Source organism: Dendrobates tinctorius, unplaced genomic scaffold (genome assembly GCF_039654945.1).
Source record: "Dendrobates tinctorius isolate UK_male_01 unplaced genomic scaffold, ASM3965494v1 ptg000158l, whole genome shotgun sequence".
Taxonomy (NCBI): domain Eukaryota; kingdom Metazoa; phylum Chordata; class Amphibia; order Anura; family Dendrobatidae; genus Dendrobates; species Dendrobates tinctorius.
The window spans coordinates 11,885,686-11,911,891 of NW_027361825.1; the positions used below are offsets into that span (position 1 = coordinate 11,885,686).

Below are 26,206 nucleotides of genomic sequence, written 5' to 3' on the forward strand. Positions count from 1 at the left end.
CACACAGGGAATGCAGGGCTTATGGTTCACAACCTCTTAGTAACACCATATAGGGGGGCTGCCCAGTGCCAACTAGAATGCATCCTGTGTGAACAGAGGCCACAGTAAGCAGAACCATTTGGGCCCAACTGCACCCTGAAAAAATATACAGTGCACAAAAACATATCAATATATGTAAGGTATTGGTTGATATTATGGCCATAATACAGAAGCTGGCAAACTGCGTCAAAGTTCCTAACACTTGCCAGTCCTACTCTAACATGAAAACCTCAGAGAGGAAAAAATCCTCCAAAAAAAAAACAAAAACCAAGATAAAACCAGACAGGCCTAAATACATCTGCACTCACCAGGGTGCAGAGGACCCAAGTAAAATGGCAACTGCACAGGTGCAATAATACTACATATTAGTGGTCTAATATTTTTGTTCTGAAGTGTGCACCATTATCACTGCATATACACATAGAAATAACAGGGTCTTTGACCACACAGATCCAGACAGTGAGAGCCATAGATCTGCTCTGGAAACTTCTGATGCTGGTGATTTTAGAGGTTTGATGATGAGAGAGGAAGCGAGATGAGCAGCTATCTGCTGTATAAAAATCAGTTGGCTGGAGAGCCTGGATTGGGCTGTCAGTAGTTAACGCCTCTCCTGGAATGTAACTTCTGTGCACATTCAGCCAGGTTCTGGTGGCCAAGCTCCTTAGAATCCAGCTGTACACTGTGTAAGATAAAAACGCTCACAGCAGGAGATCAATTGCAAACTTGCTTATTTTTATGTTAACTAACTAAAGCAATTTAACAACATGAGAATACCCCTTTAGGCAATAAGAACATTTACCCCAAAGGTTGACAACCTTTCTAATACTTGAAGAAATTGATGACGGTTCATTGGCATGCCGACTTTTAGAGACTGTCAGTACAAGATGACTGTTCAAACCAAGCTCGGGCACATTCCACCCTATCTTCTCCCTTCTTTCCTGACTGTTTCCTGTAAAATCAGAGCTGTCAAAGAAGGGTGCAGATAGCTGGAAAACAAGGTGGACTAAACTTTGTGGCTACACCAAAGGTGCACTGAGCTCCCATGGTTGGTTTGAACAGTCATTGTGGTAATTGACTGCCATAATTCAATATTATATTACAATCACACAAGAAAAATCACTATAAAAGTGCAAAAATAATACAAAAGCACAGTCACCCGAGGAAGTAGAGGATACCCTGCTGCGCCCATAGCGGCTGTGACATGCTTCTCCTGCTGAGGGAACACTTGCCAGCTACGAGAGGGAAACAGCAACAAGTTATGGTTCCTCACCAGGTAATTTTTTTTTTTTTTAATAAAACAGAAATTGTTTTAATCCAGTACCAATAGGGGCAGATTGAAAAAATTATTATTTACTCATCTGTAGAACCGCGATTTGGCCAAGAATAGAGTCTGTAACATGGACCAGAAAGAAAGAAAAAAAAAAAAAAGTGAAATTGTGCACTACGGTATGGTTGTGTGAACAGTCATGGTGTGGTTCTGTCTGCACCTAACACTAGGAGGAATTTATATTATATAAATTAAAAGTGCTCCCCTTGAAATCAATGGGGGGGGGAACATGCAGATCTATTTACACTCCTCACTAATTCCAGACCATTTTTCAATAAAGTATTAAGAGTGGTGGAAAATATGAGAAAAATTATGAGTTGTGCAAAATCTGCTGGAAACTGGTATGGATAACTGTACATAGCGAGCTCCCCCTAGTGGTGGCTGCAGGCAGCTGGAATATCATTAGTGAACACTATGGCAAGGAAAGGTTTATTGCTGATGCCTGCAGGGTTGGATTCACACTGGCCATAATATTACGCCTGAAAATATTTTAAAGCAGATTTGTTGCCAAATTACTGAGAATTAAATCGGCAGCAAATCCACACTAAAGAGTTTATTATGCAATTGTTCCATGGAGGATTCCTGATCTGCTCATAAAATATAAAAGCGACCTGTTCACATGCAAGGCAGTCACAATCAGGACGCTTCACCTTATTAATTTTTCATAATGTGTTCTAAGTTAAAGGGTTAGTCCCAAGAGTACAACTTACTGATTGCTGGGACCTTTAACCCACGATCCTGAAAACCAGGGCCCTGGAACTCGGCTCGGTTGACTGAGGAGTAGCAGAGCACTGTACTCCGCTTCCTCCGACAGTCCCATAATGAATGTAGAGAAGGTCGAGCATGGGCACGTCCGCTGCTCCATTCAGGATATGGAGCTGCAGAGCCATATTCAAGGATCACTGGGAATCCCATGGCTAGAGGATAACTTCCTATATTGGGGCCTCACATTATAAAACTTATTTGGGTGGGGGAATTAAAATAAAAAATATCATCGCTCATTAACAGTTTTACGAAAGGAGAGTCCTAGTGAATATAGTGCAGGACTGGACAGTTTCCGGGATCCCGTCTGCCCATTCACCCACAAAAAGCAATACCTTCCCTTATCAGTATTTGGCCACCACTGGTTTAGTGCTCGAGGTTATCCAGAAGTGAAGAATAAAATATAATTTCAAGCTATTATACCCCTCCTTATAAAAATTACTTGTTAGATTAAAACCCGTGATCTTTTCCACGGTGATAAATACACACAAAAAAGGGAGAATTTCCTTGAGAAAATATTGCAAAAATGAACTTTTGCTGGTTTTATCTGGGCCGATAATTATGGGAACAGGCGTTACTAATGCTCGTTTCCGGCTGCCAGTCACCCTCAATGAATGCTTATTCATCGGGTGCAGTGATTTTTAGGGAACAGAACATCATCCTGAATAAAGAGAAGACGTACTGGCGAGAAAAACGATATGCGTGCACATAATGATCGCATCATCTAAGGTCATGAAAGGACCGATTAACTTGGTGGCCACCTAAGCCCAGCTTAATACGTGGCAACGACCAATATACACAGCAGATTCCTTAAAAGATCATTCACTTTGTTGCTATTTTAATATGCAGATTTTCCATATGCAAATCCAAGGCAGGAAATCTGACTCTTGTGTTTAGCAGAGGTCAGACCCCACAGACCGACAAAACCCAGATATCTTCTGTATGGAGCAAAATGGCTCCTGGTTGATCTATTAGACCCCATAAGTTAAAAAAAAATTAACATGACGCAGAATAAAGCTCTCTCGTGAACAGATCGATCGCTATAGGAAGGGGCAGACATTTTACTGGTGTCAGCTTTTATACACAGCGCCCCCTAGTGTCCAGTCCTGTACAAAGCATCACACTGTCACCATATAAAAGGGTTTCCTATTTTCTGAAACCCTTGTCCCCCAGCTATAGTTTGAGAAAACACAAACAAACAAGACTGTGATTTACTCACCCCTCTCCTGGGTCCAGCGACGAGTCTCCACCGATGCTTCTGGTGTCGGTGCTGAAAACCATAATGGACATCATGTTGACAGCGCTGCAGCCAGTCAATCAGCTCAGCAACTCTGAGCGGTTAGTGCCATCAACTCTTGCAGTCGTTGAGCTCAGAGACTGTCTGCAGTGCTTTAAGTGTGACATCAGCACTGCAGACAATAGACACCGGGAACAGTGGTGGAGACTCGTCACTGGACCTGGGGAAAGGGAGTAAAGCAAGGTTGGTTTGATTTAAATAATTAAAAAATAAAAACCTATCGCCAGGGAACCCAAACCCCCTTTAACATCAAAAATCTTTTTTAATAAATGATAAAATATATAAATATTTTTTTTTTTCTGACAGCTTCAATCTAGCAAAGAGAAATGACCATTAGAATTTCTGGTGAAGATCTGCCTGATATCAGAAGTTTTGTGGGTTCATTATGGTCAATTGTAGCTAAAAAAAAGAAAATAAAAAGTGACCAGGAAAATGGGTTAAATAATGAAAGGAATGGGGTACAATAAGGTCCCTATTGTACATGATAGAATAATGCCTTGAATAATGCACACAACCGTGCAATGTGCTACAGCCCAGGGGGAAAGATGGGGCCGCAGCTCTCAGATTACAGAGAAATAAGTGTTAAAATAAATTTTTTTTAAAAAGGATGCTTGGTTAAAAGAAGAGGTGAGAAAAGAAAGAAGTGATGTCAGGTCACGTGCAGCCGCAGTGGAAGTCTGTGTCCTGCAGGGAGGTCAGGCTGCGTCCGATGCACATGACGTGGTACCAGGAATCGCAGTGGTCGCACTGCACCCAGCTCACAGTGTCTTCCTGTGGGAGGCAGCACGATCGCCAGGCGCAAGGTTCTGCACTGGAGATAGTCTGGGACACGACCGTCGGAGCAGTCGGGTTCTTTCTTGGACGACCACGAGGCTTCCTGCAAAAAGAAATCAAGTGGAATGAGCAAGAACGGCCTCAAGGGATGGAGGTGAAATACATGTATGCATGAATAAAAAGCACAATCTGCAACGGTTATACCATTTTACGCCATCATATTGTAGCAGATTACAAACACTGTAAATCTCATGCTTCACTTGAATGGCACCATGTCTGATGTGCAGAGAAAATCAATTTAGGGGGTCCCTTTATTTTCAGGAACAGTAGGGGTCCCACCAATCAATGTGGGACGGCATAACCCAGTCATTTAACCACTACCTTATTAGATGGGAGAAGAGGAGCATTACGGTTTCATATGACCAGATTTGCACAACAGACTCATTGTAGCCTCTGTGTTAGTCCACACAGACCTAAAAATACTGACATGTACGATCACGGGTGAAAATAGTGCAAGTAATGGCTGGCAGCTCGTGCCCCGCACTGTTGGCACGACTGACCCTTTTATTACAGTGCCTGTCTGAGCCCGACCCATGGACATATTAACAATCGTAACTAATAGCAAACAGAATTAATCTCTGGCTTGATGCATTTTGGGATGTGTTGTTTTTACACCATATACTGTACAGAAATCTAGGAAAAACTCCATTAAAAGGGAATCTGTCACCCTTTTTGCTCTTGATGGAACCTGAAAGAAGACAAAAAGGAGTTAGATTATACTCACCGGGGGGGCGGGCCAGTCTTGGTCCGATGCGCCTCCCATCTTCATACGATGCCGTCCTCTTTCCTTCCTGTCGTGGCTCCTGCACAGGCGCACTGCTCTGCCCTGTTGAGCCACGACAGGAAAGAAAGAAGGACGGCATCATATGAAGATGGGAGGCGCCAGACCGGACACCAGGGTGAGTATAATCTCTTTTTTTCCTTTTTCTTATCTTTCAGGTTACATCGGGGGGGGGGGGGGGGGGGGGGGGCTTATCTACTGCATTACAGAATGCTGTAGATAAGCCCCTGATGGCGGTGCCGGCAGCTCATATTCGAAAAAAAAAGGGGGGTGACATTCCCTTTAAAGGAGATCTGACAAACTTGTTGATGGTTTCTACTAGGTACTGGAAGAATTACAAACGCAGCTCAGGCAGTCAAATTATACAACCCCTGGCAAAAATTATGGAAACACTGGCCTTGGAGGATGTTCATTCAGTTTTTCTACAAAATTAAACAAGCAAAATCACAGACTTAGCACAAATCTAAAGTCATTCCAAATGGCAACTTTCTGGCTTTAAGAAACACTAAAAGAAAAATCAAGAACAAAACAATGTGGTAGTCACATAATGGTTACTTTTTTTAACCAAGCATAGGGGAGAAAATGGAATCACTCAATTCTGAGGGAAAAAATGATGGAATCCTGAAAAAAACAAACAAAAAAAAAACCACTCCAACACATCACTAGTATTTTGCTGCACCACCTCTGGCTTTTATAACAGCTTGCAGTCTCTGAGGCATGGACTTAATGTGTGTCAAACAGTACTCTTCATCAATCTGGCTCCAACTTTCTCTGATTACTGTTGCCAGATCAGCTTTGCAGGTTGGAGCCTTGTCATGGACCATTTTCTTCAACTTTCACCAAAGATTTTCAATTGGATTGAGATCCGGACTATTTGCAGGCCGTGACATTGACCTTGTGTCTTTTTTCAAGGAATTTTTGCTCTATGGCAGGATGCATTATCTTGAAAAATGATTTCATCATCCCCAAACATCCTTTCAATTGATAAAATAAGAAAAGTGTCCAAAATATCAACATAAACGTGTGCATTTATTGAAGATGTAATGACAGCCATCTCTCCAGTGCCTTTACCTGACATGCAGCCCCATATCATCATCAATGACTGGAAATTTGCATGTTCCCTTCAGTCATCTTTTTAAATCTCATTGGAACGGCACCAAAAGTTCCAGCATCATCACCTTGCCCAATGCAGATTCACAATTCATCACAGAATATGACTGTCACCCAGTCATCCATCCACAGTCCACGAATGCTTTTCCTTAGCCCATTGTAACCTTTTTTTTTTCTGTGTAGGTGTTAATGATGGCTTTCATTTAGCTTTTCTGTATGTAAATATAATTTCCTTTAGGCGGTTTCTTACAGTTCAGTCACAGACATTGATTCCAGTTTCCTCCCATTCGTTCCTCATTTGTTTTGTTGTGCATTTCCTGTTTTGGAGACACATTGCTTTAAGCTTCTGGTCTTGACGCCTTGATGTCTTCCTTGGTCTACCAGTATGTTTGCTTTTAACAACCTTCCCATGTTTGTATTTGGTCCAGATTTTACAGTTGACTGAACAACCAACATCTTTTGCAACATTGCGTGATGATTTAACCTCTTTTAAGAGTTTGATAATCCTCTCCTTTGTTTCAATTGTCATCTCTCGTGTTGGAGCCATGATTCATGTCAGTCCACTTGGTGCAACAGCTCTCCAAGGTGTGATCACTCCTTTTTATATGCAGACTAACGAGCAGATCTAATTTGATGCAGGTGTTAGTTTTGGGAAAGAAAATTTACAGGGCGATTACTTAGTTTTTTCCCCCTAAGAATTGAATGACTCCATAATTTTTTCCCTATGCTTAGTTAAAAAAAAAAAAAAAAAAAAAAAAAAAAGGGGATTCTTGTGTACTCACCATAAAATCCTTTTCTCTGAGCCAATCATTGGGGGACACAGACAGTGGGTGTTATGCTGCTCGCCACTAGGAGGACACCAAGTAAACCCGAAAAAAGTTAGCTCCTCCCCTGCAGTATACACTCTCTCTCTGGCTGAGATTTCTCCAGTTCGGTGAAAAAAAGCAGTAGGAGCATAAACAGTCAATAATAACCATAACCAAGTCAAAGCCTAAGAATGCTACAGTGAGCCAATAGGCTAAACAGGGTGGGTGTTGTGTCCCCCAATGACTGGCTCGGAGAAAAGGATTTTACGGTGAGTACACAAAAATCCCTTTTACTCTTCGCCACGACAGCACCCACTTGGAGAGAGGGATCCGCCCATAGGAACAGGAAACCTACAGAGATAAAAGAGGGCGGTCTGCCTCTCCTCAGTTGGTTTCCTGTTCCTATGGGAAACCGCAGGATTCTCCTACAGCTCATACCTGGGCCAAGGAACCGCCTGTGCAGTGTCTGCGGGAACGGCGGGGGTTCCGGTCCAGGAGCAGCGACGGCGGAGTGCTGTGATCCAGCTCCCTCCTTGACTGATACCGCACCAGCGCGGGCAGAAACGCCGGTTCCGGGTGAGGCCGACCGGGGTTCACCTGCAGAGCTACACGCCACCCGGATTTGGGGAGGAACCATCCCGGTCCGTATGGGAGCATGGAACCGGAGGAGATGGTGGTAGCCTCCAGCGTTCCTAAAGGCTTCAGTGTCCAGGAGGGGACACACATGCAGCGCCGACAGGAAAGAGTAAGGAGGAACTTCCGGGTTACCGGAGGCTCCTCAGCACAGGGCGCACGCGCAGCTCCGGGGAAGTATCGCGAGACCACACGTGGGCATGCAGGAGCGCTCCCCGCCCCCTCCTAATGGGGAAAAAGGAAAAAAAAAAAAAAAAAAAAAAAAAAAAGGACGATGTTAATTTACACAGCGGGCCGGCGGCTGTATTCCAGGCCGGACGCATACTAATTAGCCGCCCCCAAGACAAGCAGGCGCACCTGGAGGTGGAGGTACCGGCATAATGAAGGAGCTTACAAAAAACCCAGGGGATGTGGTTACTGCGTGCAAGCATGTCTTCCCCAGGACAAGACACGCATCCCCAAGCAGGTGATACAGCGACATCCAAGGATCACTCGTGCCAAGGTTCCTCGGATAGAAGCCACAGAAGCCATGCCAACAAGCCTCCTTCTCAGCCTCCTGATCCGGTACCTACAGCTTTTTGGTGAGTGGACAACTGTCTGCCTTTCTCTTTCTCCCTCGCTACGTCTCTACCTCAGGCTAAGAAAAAAAAGAGAAAATCAAAAAATAAAGAATGTGCCCTTTCTACACGTCCCCTACCGGACTCTTACACAGAAAGGCTATGCAAAAAATGCATTACTGAAACAGCAAAACAGGCATCAACATCAGCCACAGACATAAGGGCCATAATAAGGGAAGAGTTACAGGCCCTAACACAGCCTAGCAGCATACCCATAAGTACTAAGACTAACAAACCAACTGCGGTTAGCTTAGACTCTGATGAGGACGAAGCAATAGTCTGATAGTTCCAATGCATCCACATCATCTTCCTCAGATATGGAGGGGTGTTTGTGTTTCCCCTTAGAGAACATGGACAACTTGGTTAAATCCGTGAGGAACACCATGGGGTGCACAGAGACAAGGGAGCCGCAAACACAAGAAAACGGTAATTAGACCTACCGGTAATTGTGTTTCCAGGAAGCCATCCTGACAGCACGCTGGAGGACGTCCTTCTTATCCACAGTGGGACAGGAAACCACGAGAGTTCAAAAGGACCCTCCCCTCACCACCCTTCAGTGTTTTCTCAAAGTAACACATCTGGATGGATGCAAGAATATTTTTATTTAACAAAATTTCCACATACACATGTTACATCACAATAGTACGGAAGAGTATTCTAGGGAGGGAACTAATAGTGCTGTCAGGATGGCTTCCTGGAAACACAATTACCGGTAGGTCTAATTACCGTTTTCCAGGTCACCACCTGACGGGACGCTGGAGTAGTACCAAAGGAGACTGGTCCTAGGGTGGGACTACCGCATGGAGTACCTTTCTGCCGAATGCTAATTGTGCGGATACCACATCTAATTTATGTTTAGAGAAGGTACTGAGACTGGACCAGGACGCGGCTCTGCAGATCTGCTCTGCCGAGGCTCCCCCCCTTCTCTGCCCATGACGTGGCCATGGCCCTAGTTGAGTGGGCTTTAAGGTTCCCGGGGGGGGGGGGGGGGGGGGGAAAATTCTGCCCCTGTGTCCTATAGGCTAGACTAATTGTGGATTTAATCCATCTCGCAATTGTGGACTTAGACACCTTCCTCCCTTTATTCGGACCACTATATTGAATGAAGAGAAGATTATTATCTTTCCTCCAAGGCCTGGTTGTGTCTAGGTACCGGAGTACTGACTCCCTGACGTCTAGGTTATGGTAGGCGCTCTCTTTCCTATTCTTAGGGAACTGACAGAATGAAGGGAGCACTACCTCCTGATTCATGTTTGAATCTGAGACAACGTTTGGAAGGAAAGCCGGGTCAAGTCTTAAGATTAATCGTTAAACACCTGTAGATAAGGGTCCTGGATAGACAGGGCCTGAAGTTCTCCTAGCTTCTTTGCCGACGTGATCGCTACCAGAAATGCCGTTCTGATCGAGAGGTTACCAATCCCTATGTCTGCCACTAGCTGGAATGGGTTTTTACATAGTGTATTGAGGACTAGGTTAAGATCCCAGGGGGGAACCGACTTCCTTATTAAGGGCTTCAGCCTCTGAACTGCCCTGGAGAACCGGGCTACCCAAGGGTGTGCTGACAGGGCACAGTCATAGAACACACTAAGGGCTGCGATCTGTACTAAGACCCTTTTTGAACCCTGCCTGCAAGAAGTCCAGGATTTTTGGGATATTGGGGTGGTCAGTCTCAACTGTTGTCTCGCTGCAGAAGCTGCAGAATCTTTTCCAGATCTTGTTATATATTGCAGCGGTTACCGGTTTCCTACTCGCCTGCAAGGTAGAGATGACGTCGTCTGAGAGGCCCTTTGATTTTAAGACCTGCCGCTCAGGATCCAGGCCGACAATTGGAGTGCTTCTGGTGCCAAACCGGACCCTGGTGGAGGAGGTCCCTTCTTTCTGGTAGAAGAATGGGTTCTTCCTCTGCCATCTTCCCCAGCAAGGGGAACCAACTTCTCTTCGGCCAGAATGGCACTATTAGTATGACTCTGGCTCTGTCTTCGCTGATTTTCCTGAGAGTTTGCAGTATGAGAGCGAGAGGTGGGAAGGCGTATAACAGGCCCCTGCTCCATGATTGTGATAGAGCGTCGATTCCTGCTGGGTTCCCCAGAGGGTTCAGAGAGTAGAAGGTCTTGACCTTTGTGTTCTGCTTGACTGCGAACAGGTCTATGTCCGGTGCTCCCCAGCGGCTGCATAGGTTGTTGAATACCTCGCTGTTCAGCTCCCATTCCGTTGCGACAACTCTTCTTCTGCTGAGAAAGTCTGCCACCTGTTTTTTTCCGCCCTCTAGGTGCACTGCTGAGATCGAGAGGGTGTTCTTTTCTGCCCATCTGAAGATCTGTTCGGCTAGGCGCTGCAGTCCTGGTGTCTTGGACCGCCTTGGTGACGCAGGAAAGCTACTGTCGTGGTATTGTCCGATAGTACCTTGACGTGCCTGTTCCTCACTAGTGACTGGGCAGACGATAGTACCTTCCATACCGCATGAAGCTCTCTGAAGTTGGAGGACTCCTTGCTGTCCTCTCGACCCCATCTTCCATGGTAGTATCTTCCCTGGACGTGTCCGCCCCAACCTTGCTGACTTGCGTCTGTGGTGACTATGACCTCTGGGAACTGGATCCATGAGACATCGGTGCATAGATTCTTCGGAATGGTCCACCACATCAGGGAATTCCTGACTCGGTGAGACAATCGGATCTTCTTGTCTAACGAGCTCTGCCTTCTGTCCCAGGAAGACAGAACTGCCCGTTGTAGATCTCGAGAGTGGAACTGGCTCCACCTGACACAGGGAATACAGGATGTCATTAGGCCCAGAATCTTCATGGCCTCTCTGATAGAGACTCGTTGTCTTGCAAACTGGCGAATCCTTTCCCTCGTGCTGGTCTGTTTTACCTCTGGAAGGCAAGACATTCTTTCCTCTGAGTCCAGCATTACTCCCAGGAACTTTATTTTTGACTTGGGTACTAGATCTGATTTTTGCCAGTTTATAATCCAACCCAAGCTCTGCAGCGTGGAAATCAAAGACTGACAGTCGAGTCTGAGCCGGGCCACTGAATCTGCTAAGATGAGGAAATAGTCTAGGTAAGGGACCACCATAATATTTCTGATTCTTAGGTAGGCCACTACCTCTACCATCAGCTTCGTAAAGACCCTTGGAGCTGAAGCTAGCCCGAAGGGGAGGCAGCGGAACTGGAAATGATAGATTCTTCCCTCTTTCCTGACTGAAAACCTGAGATATCTGATTGTCTGGGTGGATGGGAACATGGTAATATGCACTCTTTAAATCTAAAGTACACATTACCGCCCCCTTGCCTAGAAGAGGAATCGTGAATTTTATTGATTCCATTTTGAACCTTTTATATCTTAGCCACCTGTTTAGGGGTTTGAGATTGATTATAGTTCTGGACTCTCCTGACAGCTTTCTTATTGAGAAAAGGCTCCTCTGCCATCCTCTCGCGTGGGTACTGGGATAACTGCGGCCGTTGTTAGGAGGTCCTGAATATCCAGCCACATGGGGGAGGCAGAGTGGAGGTGAGAGTTGGGTATCAGAAATCGGCTTGGAGGGAGGGAGTCGAACTCTATCCTGTACCCCTGTGAGATCACCTGTAGCACCCAGGTGCCATCCCTCTAGGAACCCCAGCAATCGTCCCCCTACTCTGGTGGAGTCATTTCCTTCGGGAGTTCGACCCAGAGAAGATGGAGTCGTTATTCCTACCCCTGCTCTCTCCCCCTTTGGGGTAGCTCCATCTTCAAGTTTTCCCCTTCCCTCTGTAGTCAGACCTTTGGTTAAAACGGGGTCTACGAAAGGGCTGATATTTTTTGCGTTTCTCTTCTGGGAAACCTTTTTTCTCATCAGAGGCTTTCTCCAAAATATCATCGAGCACCGGCCCGAAGATTTTGCCTCCTGAAAAGGGGATTGAGCAGACCTTATTCTTGGACTGAACATTCCCCGACCAGCTCTTTAGCCAAATGGCTCTCCTGGCCGCGTTGGTCAGGGACTGATTCCTGGCCGTAAATCTGACTGTTTCCGCTGAAGCGTCAGCTAGAAACCCAGTGGCTAACTTTAACAAGGGAAGGGATTTTAGGATAGTCTCCCTTGGGGTTCTATCTGTAAGGTGCTCCTCTAAGTCATCCATCCAGAGGTGCATTGATCGCGCTACAGACGTTGCTGCTATATTTGCCCGTATGACCGCGGCTGAACTTTCCCAGGCTCTCTTTAAGAGGCCGTCTGCCTTCCGGTCCATGGGCTCCTTCAAATTGGTGGAGTCCTCAAAGGGAATTACCATCTTTTTAGACACCTTTGCAACCAGGATATCTATTTTTGGGATTTCCTCCCAGACCTTGACCTCCTCTGGGTCAAATGGCAGTTGCAGTTTAAAGTCTCTAGAGACAGTAAGTCTCTTCTCTGCCTCTTCCCATTCCTCCAGTATCATTGCTCGTATATGCATATTTACTGGGAAGACCATCGAGGTTTGCGACCTCAGTCCCGCCAAAAAATCTCGTCCTGTACTGAGAGTCTCTGGGGGGTTCCTCGACCTGCATAGTGTGTCTTACAGCACCTAACAGTTCGTCCGTATCCCCTGATGAAAAGAGGTATCTCTTCCCCTTTTCTGCAGGTTCTCTCATCTCCTCCTCATCTAGCCCTGATTCGGACGGGTCACCTTCCGACGAGGAGTCCGACTCCCTTGGCCTTTTACCGGATACCTGGGGAATCGGCTGCGGAGTCTGGGGGCATCTTAGGCCTGATACTGAAGCCTGTACCTCCTCCCTTATAATGGATCTCATGTTAGACATCATAATGGCTTGCTCATCCCCCACTATGCGTCTGGTGCATGCGTCACATAAGGGCTTCTGCCATGTGTCTTAGTTTTTTTGGCACTTTCTCTCCTTCTTAGACTCCTTCTCTGCAGGGGTCCCCTGGAATACATAGAATATGTGTCCTATGGGATCTGCCTACCTAGGGTCCTGCAGTAACCTTTGGCCCCGTCTCAGATTTCGCCTGATCCTCCATCTTTGATCTCTGCAGGAGTGGCTGTATGGGGCTGCTCTCCACCGCTAAATCGGGCGATGTCCGACCTGCTCTGAATCCTCCTGGAGGGGACGTCGCCTGTCGGCTTTCCCACACCGGGCGCGCGGTTCAGTTCAAATCCTGTGACAGAACCGCTACCCGGAAGTACTGCCGTCGCCCGGGCCCGTCCCCCGGAAGTGACGCGGCCGCTCGGGTCGCAATCCGCCCTCCCCCCGGAAGCTGACGTCGTGGACCCCGTGACCGGAAGCCCTGCGGTGCCGTCGCCTGGAGAGGCGCGATCCACCCCACGCCGGCTCTGCTTCACCTGGCTGTGGGTCTTCTGCCACGCTGGCTGCGGAGATGTCCTGCGGTCATCTGGTGCCGGGACCGCTTACAGGATGCGGCTCTGTAGAGGCGGCCTGGCAGAGGGACATCTGAGGCGACACCTGGAGTCGAGAGCCCTCTCAAGGGAAGCGACTCCATTCCCAGGAGCAGCGCTACACTGGGTCTGCTGAGGGACCCTCAGGTGGGTGTCAGCCTGCAGACTTCTTGAGGCGGGAAGGGAAAGGCTGGGCCCCCCGATCCTCACCATCTGCTCAGAACGGTCGGATCTCTCGTCGTTCCCATCCGCAGTGGGACAGGAAAAAACACTGAAGGGTGGTGAGGGGAGGGTCCTTTTGAACTCTCGTGGTTTCCTGTCCCACAGTGGATAAGAAGGACGTCCTACAGCGTGCTGTCAGGTGGTGACCTGGAAATTATGTTTGCAGGACTAAAAGATAGGAAGAGGAGAGCCTTTCCTGTTATAACAGCTATAAAAGCTCTGGTTAAGAAGGAATGGGAGAAGCAGGACCAGAGAGGTTATCTCCCCTCAACCTCAAAAAGAAGGTACCCCTTCAGCGACGAGGAATTGTCAACATGGTCTAAAGTCCCGAAAGTGGACGCGGCAGTCGCCTCCACCTCAAAACAATCAGCCTTACCAGTGGAGGACGCAGGGGTTCTAAAAGACCCACTTGACCAAAAAGCTGATGCCTCACTAAAAAGGGCATGGGAGGTAGCTACCGGCACGTTTAAACCGGCAATAGCTATTACTTGCACAGCTCATTCTATGCTAGTCTGGATTGATGAACTAGACCAGCAAATAGACCCAAAAAAATCTCCAGAGACAAACTACGAGCCGCTATTCCATTGATGCGTGGCTGCGTATATAGCGGATGCTTCTGCTGATTCATCACGCCTGACAGCCAGAACAGCAGGCTTACCTAATAACGCCAGGCGTAGCCTGTGGCTTAAAAGCTGGAGAGGCGACACCCAATCCAAGGCAAAGCTTTGTGCCATTCCTTGCGAGGGTGTTTTTGTTCGGAAAAACCTTAGATGAAATCCTTACCAAGGCAAAGGAAAGGAAAAAAGGCTTCCCTAACCCCTCTCTCCCATTTTACAGGAGGGCGTTTAGGAGACGACCATTTGGCAGAGGAAGGCCAGCGGAAAATCAAAATCGCTGGGCCACAAAGGAAGAAAAGGGCAAAGGTGCCATGTTTAGAGGATCCTCCTTCCGCAGAGACAGGAGCTAAGGAGCCAGTCCATCCAGTAGGAGGAAGACTAAAATTTTTTCTTCAGGAATGAGAAAAAGTCACAGCCAGCCCTTGGGTTCTGGGCATTGTTAGAGAAGGGTTAAAAATAGATTTCCACCACGTTCCCTGTAACTCAGTTATAACATCTCTCAGCTCGCCAATCCAACAGCAGGCCCTAGAGACTGAGATTTTGAGTCTGCTGGACAAAAAAAAAAAAAAAAGGATTGGTCCATGTGCCTAAAGGACAGGAAGGGAGAGGATTTTACTCCCCTCTTTTTCTGGTGCCAAACCAGATGGCTCATTCAGGACTATAATCAACCTGAGGAAGCTAAATTCATTTATAATAAATCATAAATTTAAGATGGAATCTATTAGATCTACAATTAAGCTCCTCTTCCCCAATTGTATGATGGCAGGCTTGGATCTGAAAGATGATTATCATCTTCCCATCCATTACAGATATCAGAAATACCTCAGAGTGGCGGTCTCCCTCGATGGCACCATACAGTATCTCCAGTTCACAGCCATGCCATTCAGCCTTTCCATCGCACCACGAGTCTTTACAAAGGTGATGCTGGAAGTGATGGCCTTCTTACGCCAGAAGGACACATTGATAATACCCTATCTGGATGACTTTTTAATAATAGGGAACTCAACTTGACAATGTAACAGACGAGTTGCTGACGCATTCTTGTCTCTACAGGCTCTAGGTTGGATAATAAGCTTCAAGAAGTCCAGAATCTAGCCACAATACGTCCAGTCCTTCCTGGGTCTCCAACTAGACTCCATAAACCAAAAATGCCTACTGCCACAGGTAAAGATTGCAACAATTAAAATGAAGGTCAGGTTAGCAATAGACAGACCGTGCATGTCCTTGAGAGATGCAATGTCTCTCCTGGGGTCCCTTACTTCCTGGATCCCGGCAGTTCAGTGGACCCAGCTCCACATGAGGGAGCTACAACATCAAATTCTCTTAGAGGAAACCCATGACCGAGGGCATTTGACAAAGAAAATTACCTTATCCCAGACGGTCCTAACTTCCCTAGTGTGGTGGCTAGAGGATGATAATCAGGAGGAGTACCATGGGTGATAACGCCTTCCTGTATAATTACTACCGACGCCAGCACCGCAGGATGGGGGGCTCATATGGGAGGCGCCTTCTCCCAAGGCCTGTGGGATATAAGCGAGGATCAGGATTCTTCAAACTTAAAAGAACTAAATGCGGTTAGTCATGCATTATATCATTTTCTTCTGCAGTTACAAGGGGAACATGTGAGAATACTTTCAGACAACACCATAGTGGTCGCATATCTGAACAGGCAAGGCAGGACTCGATCAGTCGCCTTAATGTCTTCCGCAAGAAAGACCTTGTCCTTAGCCGAAAAACAATTTTTGCCTCTCTCAGCCCTCCACATAAGAGGAAGAGACAATTCGGAAGCAGACTTTCTAAGCCACCATACACTACGGCAAGGAGAGTGGTGCCTGAGCCGGCAAATATTCACACGCATTATGTCACTATGGGGTCTTCCCCAAAATAGATCTCTTTGCCACCAGGGAAAACAGGCAGGTGCAAAGGTTCGCCTCTTTGAACGTGACAGACCGTCCGGAAATTCTGGATGCCCTCCAAGCCCCTTGGCACTTCAAGCTAGCGTATGTATTTCCCCCAATCATACTACTACCGCAGGTCATCAGGAAGATCAGGGCAGAGAAGGCACGAATAATCTTAATAGCACCATTCTGGCCCAGGAGGCCATGGTTTTCATGCCAGCAAGCAATGTCAGTGACAGACCCTTGGGTGCTTCCTTCAACCCCCAAGCTCCTCTCTCAGGGACCATTCTTCCATCCTCAAGTGGACAATCTCCACTTGACAGCTTGGAACTTGAAAGGGAAATGTTTAGAGCAAGGGGATTCACGGAAGGGTTAGTCAATACTCTCCTGCAGAGTCGAAAATTGGCTACTACAAAAATTTACACCAGGGTAAGGAGGAAGTTCCTAGAGTTTCACACAGCTCCCGACTCTAGAGAAATCCCGATAACATCGATCATAGAGTTTCTACAAAAAGGGAAAGATTTATGACTATCTGTTAACACACTAAAAGTCCAGGTGTCTGCTCTAGGGGCCCTCTATAGTTATAACGTGGCAGGCAATAGATGGATAGCCAGATTCATCTCTGCCTGTGAGAGGAGCAAACTGGTACACATACCCAGAGTTCCTCCTTGGGACTTGAACTTGGTACTAGATGCCCTAACACGTCCCCCCTTTGAACCGTTAGGTGCTTAAGGGATATTGAGTCTCTCTCTCAAGACAGTACTACTAATTGCACTAACTTCAGCCAGAAGAGTTTGCGACATACAAGCATTATCTATAGAACCCCCTTTCCTGCTAACATTCCAGGATCAGCTAATATTAAAACCAGACCCCTCATACCTACCAAAAGTAGCAGGGACGTTTCATAGGTCGCAAGAGATCCACCTCCCTTCATTTTTTAGTAACCCTTCTACTCCAGAGGAAGAAAAATTCCATACACTAGACATTAGAAGAGCAGTATTACAATACATCGAGAGGTCTAGCAGCTGGAGGAAGCGTAGGGCTCTATTTATTTCCTTCCAGGGCCAAAAGAAGGGGTATGAAGTCACAAGGGGTACCCTGTCTCGGTGGATCAGAGACGCGATCGGTCTGGCATACTCCGTGAGCAATGAAGATCCTCCGGAGGGTATCAGGGCACATTCCGCCAGAGCTATGGCTTCCTCATGGGCAGAAAGGGGAGACGTCGCAATCGAGTCTATATGCAAGGCTGCAACTTGGTCAACGCCCTCTACCTTTTATAACCACTATAGGCTTGATTTATCATGCTCATCTGACCTAGCCTTTGGTAGATCGGTCCTCAGCACGGTGGTCCATCCCGGGTGAAGGTCTCTGAAAGTCTCATGACTATGAAAATTGTAGATTCACTCTGAGGGCATCAAAACTATGAGTTAACACATGTGGAATTATATAATTCACAAAAGTGTGAAACAACTGAAAATATGTCTTATATTCTAGGTTCTTCAAAGTAGCCACCTTTTGCTTTGATTACTGCTTTGCACACTCTTGGCATTCTCTTGATGAGCTTCAAGAGGTAGTCACCAGAAATGGTTTTCACTTCACAGGTGTGCTCTGTCAGGTTTAATAAGTGGGATTTCTTGCCTTATAAATGGGGTTGGGACCATCAGTTGTGTTGTGCAGAAGTCTGGTGGATACACAGCTGATAGTCCTACTGAATAGACTGTTAGAATTTGTATTTTGGCAAGAAAAAGGCAGCCAAGTAAAGAAAAATGAGTGGCCATCATTACTTTAAGAAATGAAAGTCAGTCAGTCTGAAAAATTGGGAAAACTTTGAAAGTGTCCCCAAGTGCAGTGGCAAAAACCATCAAGCGCTACAAAGAAACTGGCTCACATGAGGACCGGCCCAGGAAAGGAAGACCCAGAGTCACCTCTGCTGCGGAGGATAAGTTCATCCGAGTCACCAGCCTCAGAAATTGCAGGTTAACAGCAGCTCACATTAGAGACCAGGTCAATGCCACACAGAGTTCTAGCAGCAGACACATCTCTACAACAGCTGTTAAGAGGAGATTTGTGCAGCAGGCCTTCATGGTAAAATAGATGCTAGGAAACCACTGCTAAGGACAGGCAACAAGCAGTAGAGGCTTGTTTGAGCTAAAGAACACAAGGAATCGACATTAGACCAATGGAAATCTGTGCTTTGGTCTGATGAGTCCAAATTTGAGATCTTTGGTTCCAACCACCGTGTCTTTGTGCGACACAGAAAAGGTGAACGGATGGACTCTACATGCCTGGTTCCCACCGTGAAGCATGGAGGTGGTGTGATGGTGTGGGGGTGATTTGCTGGTGACATTGTTGAGGATTTATTCAAAATTGAAGGCATACTGAACCAGCATGGCTACCACAGCATCTTGCAGCAGCATGCTATTCCATCCGGTTTGCGTTTAGTTGGACCATCATTTATTTTTCAACAGGACAATGACCCCAAACACACCTCCAGGCTGTGTAAGGGCCATTTTTACCAAGGAGAGTGATGGGGTGCTACTACGCCAGATGACCTGGCCTCCACAGTCACCAGACCTGAACCCAATCGAGATGGTTTGGGGTGAGCTGGACCGCAGAGTGAAGGCAAAAGGGCCAACAAGTGCTATGCATCTCTGGGAACTCCTTCAAGACTGTTGGAAGACCTTTTCCGGTGACTACCTCTTGAAGCTCATCAAGAGAATGCCAAGAGTGTGCAAAGCAGTAATCAAAGCAAAAGGTGGCTACTTTGAAGAACCTAGAATATAAGACATATTTTCAGTTGTTTCACACTTTTTTGTTAATTATATAATTCCACGTGTTAATTCATTGTTTTGATGCCTTCAGAGTGAATCTACAATTTTCAGTCATGAAAATAAAGAAAACTCTTTGAATGAGAAGGTATGTCCAAACTTTTGCTCTGTACTGTATATATGCAATCAATATTATATAGTGTATTAAATATTTACAATTAGTTTGTGTTGTAAAGTTGTATTCCAATAAATATATACTATGTTCTAAATATCTTTATTGTATCATAAAAATGATTAAATGTCTGATGTTCACATTGTACTACAATAAATTTTTCACTTAAATATAAGCAATATATGTGGGAGTCAAAGTCGGAGTTGTGGAGTCGGTGTAAGGGAAATTGAGGAGTCGGAGTCGCAAGTTTGGCTTACCGACTCCACAGCCCTGAATACTTTCCTCATCTAACTTCAGAATCCTGCTGACTGATTCTATAAGAGAATCAAGCGACTTTTGATGAGATGAGGGATTCTGAGGGGCTGACGCGACAAGTACGAACTCAGTCATGCTGTGAACCTCAGGAGAGGGCGCGCGAGCGACAGGAGTCGGTGATGCTGAGGTGCGAACGCGACTGGGGGACGCGCCATGGGTCCGCTTTTCCAGAGACAGTCCCCTCGGAGGGAGAATATAGCCTGGGTCAGAGACCCCATGACCGTGACAGGGATGCAGCCCACTCAGGGGTACCAGACGCAGGAGGCCTGTTTTTTCTGGTTTACTTAGTGTCCTCCTAGTGGCCAGCAGCATAACACCCACTGTCTCTGTGTCCCCCAATGAGGCGTAGGAAAAAAAGTAACTATTACTGACTACCACATTTTTTGTTCATGATTTCATTTAGTGTTTCTTAAAGCCAGAAAGTTGCCTTTTGAAATGACTTTAGTTTTGTGCCATGTCTGATATGCTTTTTTTCTACAAAATTAAACAACTGAATGAACATCTAAGGCCGGTGATTCCATAATTTTTGCCAGGGGTTGTATATGGCTGTGAGATCTCACCCTTTCTGGGTCCAGCACCGAGTCTCCATCGCTGCTCCGGGTGTCTTATTGTCTGCAGCGCTGACGTCACAACGACAGCACTGCGGCTCTGAACGGCTTGTGCTGTGAACTTGAACACAGCCTTTGACCTCACAAATTGTTTGCAGCGCTGTTGACGTGACCTCAACGCTGCAGACAATCTGTGAGCTCAAAGGCTGTGCTCAAGTTCACAGCACAAGCCTTTCAGAGCCGCAGTGCTGTCGTTGTGACGTCAGCGCTGCAGACAATAACAGACACTATGAGCAGTGGCCGAGACTGAGCACCGGACCTGAGAAGGGGGGAGTAAAGTACAAGTTTGTTTAAGAAAAAAAAAAACCCTACTACTTTTTGTTAAAAACAGCCCTGTCCTCACCTTCCCATTTGCACTTGTTGTGCCGTCCTTTTTTCGTCTTCCTTCCGCCTTCTTTTTTTCTTCCTCTTTCCATCTTCATCTTCCACCTGCCGCTCCTCCTCATCTTCCTCCAGTTCACAGAGGACCTTGTGTTGCGCTTTCCTGCGACTTCTCCTTCTTTCCAGACCAGTACGAGATGGCAGTGGTAAATCTGGAGTCGGTGGCTTGGTCAGCTCTACTGTCCCTCCTATCAGTCCGCCATTGTGCATCCTCTCACGCTTCATCTTGCTGATGCTACCAATGGAGTTGAGGATGACCGTGGCTCCAGTTGTGTAATGAGGAGAGACCCCACGTTCCCCTCCGAGCCGTCGCGTTCCTAGTACGGGGGTGAAACCAGTGGAAGGGGTGGCCTGGGCACGTGGTGATGTGATGGCGCAGAAGTCCAAAGGACGCACGCGAACCCGCTGGAACAGGAAGTATGTGTCGGGGGATGCAGAAGGAGGCGATAACGAAGGAGGACACTCTTGGAAGCGGAGAAGGTCTCCGTCACACAGCTCTATCCTCTGACGACACTGAAGCTGAACCTCATTGATGTAAATACCTAGGATAAAATATAAAAGGGAGCGTCAATATACAATGTGTCCGACAGGGGTTGTCCAGGATTAGGAAACCACGGCTGTTATGAATGGGTCACCGAGGAGGAGAGCAGGTCCAGGCTAAGCCACAGAAAACCAGAGAGGTTGGTACCTAAGCGGATTGCAGACCCCCTGATCCTATCCACACAACTAGCAGTATCCGTGGAGCATACCTACGATGATCCTAGACGCCTCGGCACAGCCGGAGAGCTAACTAAGCCTAAAGCAAGAAAGGGGAAATCTAAACTGCCCCAGAGCACACCCCCAAAGGAATAGATAGCCCCCAACATATATTGTCGGTGAGACAAGATGAAAACACAAACGCAGGCAGGAAAATAGACTGAGCAAATGATGGGACCCACACTGACTAGACAGGAAAGACACTGCCTGCAATCACACAAAAAACCCTGCAAAATGTCCAACACGTCTGATGCAAAAAACACTGAAGTCGCACGACTTCGCCCCCCCACTATATCAGCACTCTGGTATATTCTGAAAGCAAAGCAAAGAGACCAATATAACAGGGGACAGAACAAACTGACACAAGCAGTAATATATGGGTGGTGATTCAGCACAGCCCCAGCCGGAGCAGGCTGACCCGCACAAAACCAGATCAAATGCAAACAGAATAGCAAATAAACCACTAAGCTGAACATGCAGGGACAGAGCTGGAGAAATCAGACCTCAGGAGAAACAGGAAGAAAATCACCAGCAGGAATAGAGGGAGTCGGCTGTCTTAAATCACAATCTGAAACCCCAGATCTCCAATCGTCATCATGATTATCAGGTGGCAAGCCTCTGTCAATCAGATCAGCTCCATTACCTCTAGTAACCACCAGAGGTAGCCCAGAAAGAGAACTTGCAACCCCTCTGTCGATCTGACCAGCTCCACTATCTTCAGTAATAACCAGAGGGAGGCCAGAAAGCGAATTCACAACACGGCTGCTTTCTCCAAAAATTGTCACGAGTTGTGCTTGCTATTGTAAGGCTATGCGCACACGATGCAGATTTTCTGCGAATCCGCACTGTGATTTACAGTACAATGTAAATGGGAAAAAAAAACAAAAAAAACCCGCTGTGTACACACTGCGGTTTTTCCGCGCGGTCCAAAAAAAAGCAGCATGTCACTTTTGTGCGGTTTTCCACCTGCTCCATTCTCCAAATCCGAAGGGGGAAAACCGCAGTGGAAAAACCGCAATAAAACAAGGAAGAAATCCGCAGGAAAAATGCAGGTCATTTGACTTGCGGATTTCTTAAAATCTGCGCGGAAGAATCCGCAGGACGAAAATCTACGTGTGCACATAGCCCCATTCATATTGGGTGCGGAGTTAGGCTAAGAAGCAGCACCATAAACAGCCTACAGACAGGTGTGGTGCTATTTTTTTTTGCATGAAGGAATCCATAGTTTTCCCTACTTGGTCAAACCCTTTTACGTGCACGAGAGCGCAGGGGAATAATGGGAGGAAGGTGCAAGGACAGCAAAAGATTAAAGAGCAAATGCAACAACTTTAGTGGCAATACATTATGAACCTACAGAAACCTCAAGAGAAGTCGCTTCATTGGACATGGGCACAACACCCACCGATCGTGCATGCGCCTTGGAAGGAAACCGCAACGTTATCGCAGCCGCTTACTTCCTGATGTGGAAGTAAGCAGCACTGGATAAACCCTTTAAGAATAGAAGTCATTTTAAAACCTTAACTTGCATATTGGTGTGGTACAATAATTGGGACCCCCAGGGATCCCGAGAAAGACACTGAAATGCCCTGTTGGAGTAGAGTGGTGACACAGATTCATTCTCTATTGGACAGCTGCTGACAGTGCAGCACTCGCCACTCTCTGGCAGTCCCATAGACAATGAATGGAGCAGAGGAACGAGGAGAAGCATTCTCTTCTTCCGATGGGGCATTTCAGAGACCCTTCCTTAGGGTGAGTGGGGGTCCCAGCGGTCAGACCAAGCAATCACCTTACCTATCCAGTAAGGACCCCGACTCCTTTGGATATCAGTTTCTATACATTTATAGAAAAATGAAGACGTGCCATAACATTCCTGCTACAAACAGAGGAACCACATAGGATACAACTATAGCAGACGGGTCGGTTATCTCTGCTGTAAAAGCGGTAGCACCCATAAATGTATAACTCTCTAAAAGGTCTTTTCTCATCATCGTTGATGTTTGGAACACCAAGCACTTTTGCAGTTTACCGTTTAAGAAATCTTTTAGCCATTCTTGAGATATTAACACTTTTCTTTACACTTCATCACCTAGGAAACCTACCACTGCTGCAGCTCTGTAGCTTTTAAGCGCTGCACTGAAGCTGGCAGGGATTACAAGTTACTCCGGAGTACAATCACAGCGATCCAGACAAGCTTCAAAACAGCGCTTACAAGCTCAATAGAAAAGCAGCAGTTGTCGGCCTCCTAGGTGACGAGCTAAGTGTTATTATCTGAAGGACTAAATTTTAAGAAACAGTATACTGCACAAGTGTTTGTGTTCACGAGCACTGTATGACAATAACCATCTGTGCAGATCACAAAATAAAGGGCTATCCATATGTGATAGTTACACCAGTATTTATACAGTGCTGTGCCAAATAATTGGGACAAAGCATTTTTTTTTTTTGTTTTAAGTAAAATCAGTAAGTTGGTTACTAGTCAGTGATTCAAACCAGTTTTAACTACTTTGAACAGGCACTCACACCTGTTCAAAGCAGTTAAAGCTGGTTTGAATCACTGACTGGTAACCAACTTACGATTTTACTTAAAAAAAATGCTTTGTCCCAATTAATTTGCACAGCACTGTATGCATGCGCATATATATATATACACACACACACACACACACACACATACACACTGTTGTAACTATCTCTATCGTCAGTACCTTCAGTGTCCCGGGCCCTTTCACAGTCAGTCCTTAGGCTATGTGCACACGCTGCAGATTCATCAGCGGATTTTTCCGTGTGGATCCGCGGGTAAATTGACCTGCAGTGTTACCTGCGGATTGGCCAGCAGTTTGACACCTGGACAATGGAATAGGTGGCAAACCGCAGCGGAATCCGTAGAAAGAATTGACATGTCAACTCTAACTGCGGATTTAAAACCGCTTTTCAACAGTGAAAAAAACGCATGTGCACTGCGGATTGTAAGTCACATAGACTTACATTGTACTGTACACTGTCTGCGGAACTGCTGTGGATCCGCAGAGGCCAAATCCGTAGCGGATCCGCAGCAAAAAACGCAGAGTGTGCACATAGCCTTATATAGTTTTAATCGAGTGCCACCGTGCAAGGAAAAATTAGAAAGGGGCAGAGCGGCTCAGAGGTCGGGCCCTCACCTAAGTGATGCTATATCCCATGACACAGGCATGTAGGACACAATATAATACATGGAGAGTTGGCGTAGGCCATGTTCACACGTTCAGTATTTTACATCAGTATTTGTAAAGCAAAACCAGGAGTGGAACAATCAGAGGAAAAGTGTAAAAGAAACCCGTCACCACTTCTGGATTTATCACCCACTCCTGGTTTTGGCTTACAAGTACTGATGTAAAATACTGACCAAATACTGAGCGTGTGACCGCGGCCTTAGGACTGACTGTGGGTCTCTCGACCCGAACTTACTGTCTCATGCAAACCTGTGAGATCAGATCTGGAGTTGGCACATGGATCACAGTGTGAATCGGTGCCCAAGTCAGTAATCTATGGCTGCTGGACGGGACCCCTGAGAACCGCCTCCTTCTTCCTGGCATCAGTGGCTCTTCTTTTAATTGGCCGGCTTTGTGCGATGTCACACCAAAAGAACTGACCAATGACAGTGGTAGGAGGCGGTTGTCAGGGCTCCCGTCCACAGATTACTGACCAAGCCCAGAGACTCGAATGTCCCACCTCTACCAGGCCGTGTGTGGTTTTACCGCAAGCAGCCATATTTCTACAGCTGCCGTCACAATCCATGGTGGACCGGGGCACCGTTTAGCTACGCCATGACCTGATGGCCGGCAGCCATGTACGATGTCACACTTCACGGTGAGGATCTTGACGTCGGTTCTCTCCAGGTCACCGCAAGTAGTTTCGGATCGGACGTCTCGAAACACGTCAGCGGGGCGCCATCTACACAGACAAAGCCTAAAAAAGAGAAGGACGAGACGAGACACGGAGATAATCACCGCAGTTGGAGCAGCTCTCCAGCTTCACCCGCCAGTCCCCGCTGGGTTCTCGCTCCGCGTGGAGTTCCGCCTGGACGCCGGGTTTCCCGGGCAGGGGGACGTCACACAGGTCCGGCCGCGCCCCGAGCCGATAGGTGCAGCGGGAGGAGTCAGGCAGGAAGGTGTACAGGTCCTGTGAGGAGGACGGGACCACTTCTTGGTCGGAGCCCATGCGAAGCAGCTGGAAACAGGGCTGCACCCGCGACACATCTGACCCCACCATGGCGGTTGTCACGGTGACAGTCTTAATCATCAATGGCGATGACCTTTCACCAAAATCATAACCGACTAAAACTGCTGCCTTTAAGAAGTCCCCAAAGTCAATTTATCCCTTTAAAACAGCATCATATCCTCTACCCCTTTAAAAGAACCCCAAAAGATACAGAATGGGCGTGGCCTCCACTACAGCTGACGTCAGCTGCTGTACTTATAACCTCTCTCTCTCCAGGAATCCAGCTCCTCAGCTTGCGGCCAGCAGTGGGGGAAGGAGGGAGGACACTGGCGAGAGCGAGAGGGAATCCCGGACTGTGACGTCACGGAGCTCACGGAACCGCCGTCCCCGCCGCCATCGCCGCCGGGAATAACGGCGGGAAAGTCAGAGGAAGGAAGCGCGCCTTTGAAATTTGGCGCGTGTTTCCAGCGTGGGACACGCCCGCCCTTTCTCATTGGCGGAACACTTTCGGACTCGTCAAGAAACCCCGCCCCTCTCATCAGGGATTGGTCTCTTTAACCACGCCTTTTAGTCGGCACTCATTGGTTGACGCAGTTTAACCCCGCCCTTTTTTTTGTTTTAATCACCGCTGACACGTTCTTTTTCAATAAACTTTATTGCTCAATGAACACATTGGTTTATAAATGGCTGGTGTCGTTGCTAT

At 46.9% G+C, this 26,206-nt stretch overlaps 1 protein-coding gene across 1 annotated transcript; it reads right to left on the reverse strand.

The window, feature by feature from the left end:
- Positions 1–750: 750 nt before the first annotated feature.
- TCF19 (transcription factor 19) lies at positions 751–26,004 on the reverse strand. Its single transcript, XM_073548950.1, has 3 exons — positions 25,293–26,004; positions 20,513–21,092; positions 751–4,302 (listed from the first exon to the last, which is right to left on the reverse strand). The coding sequence occupies exons 1-3, from the start codon at positions 25,582–25,584 to the stop codon at positions 4,080–4,082; spliced, it is 1,095 nt and encodes a 364-aa protein (XP_073405051.1). The 5' UTR covers positions 25,585–26,004; the 3' UTR covers positions 751–4,079.
- Positions 26,005–26,206: the final 202 nt, after the last annotated feature.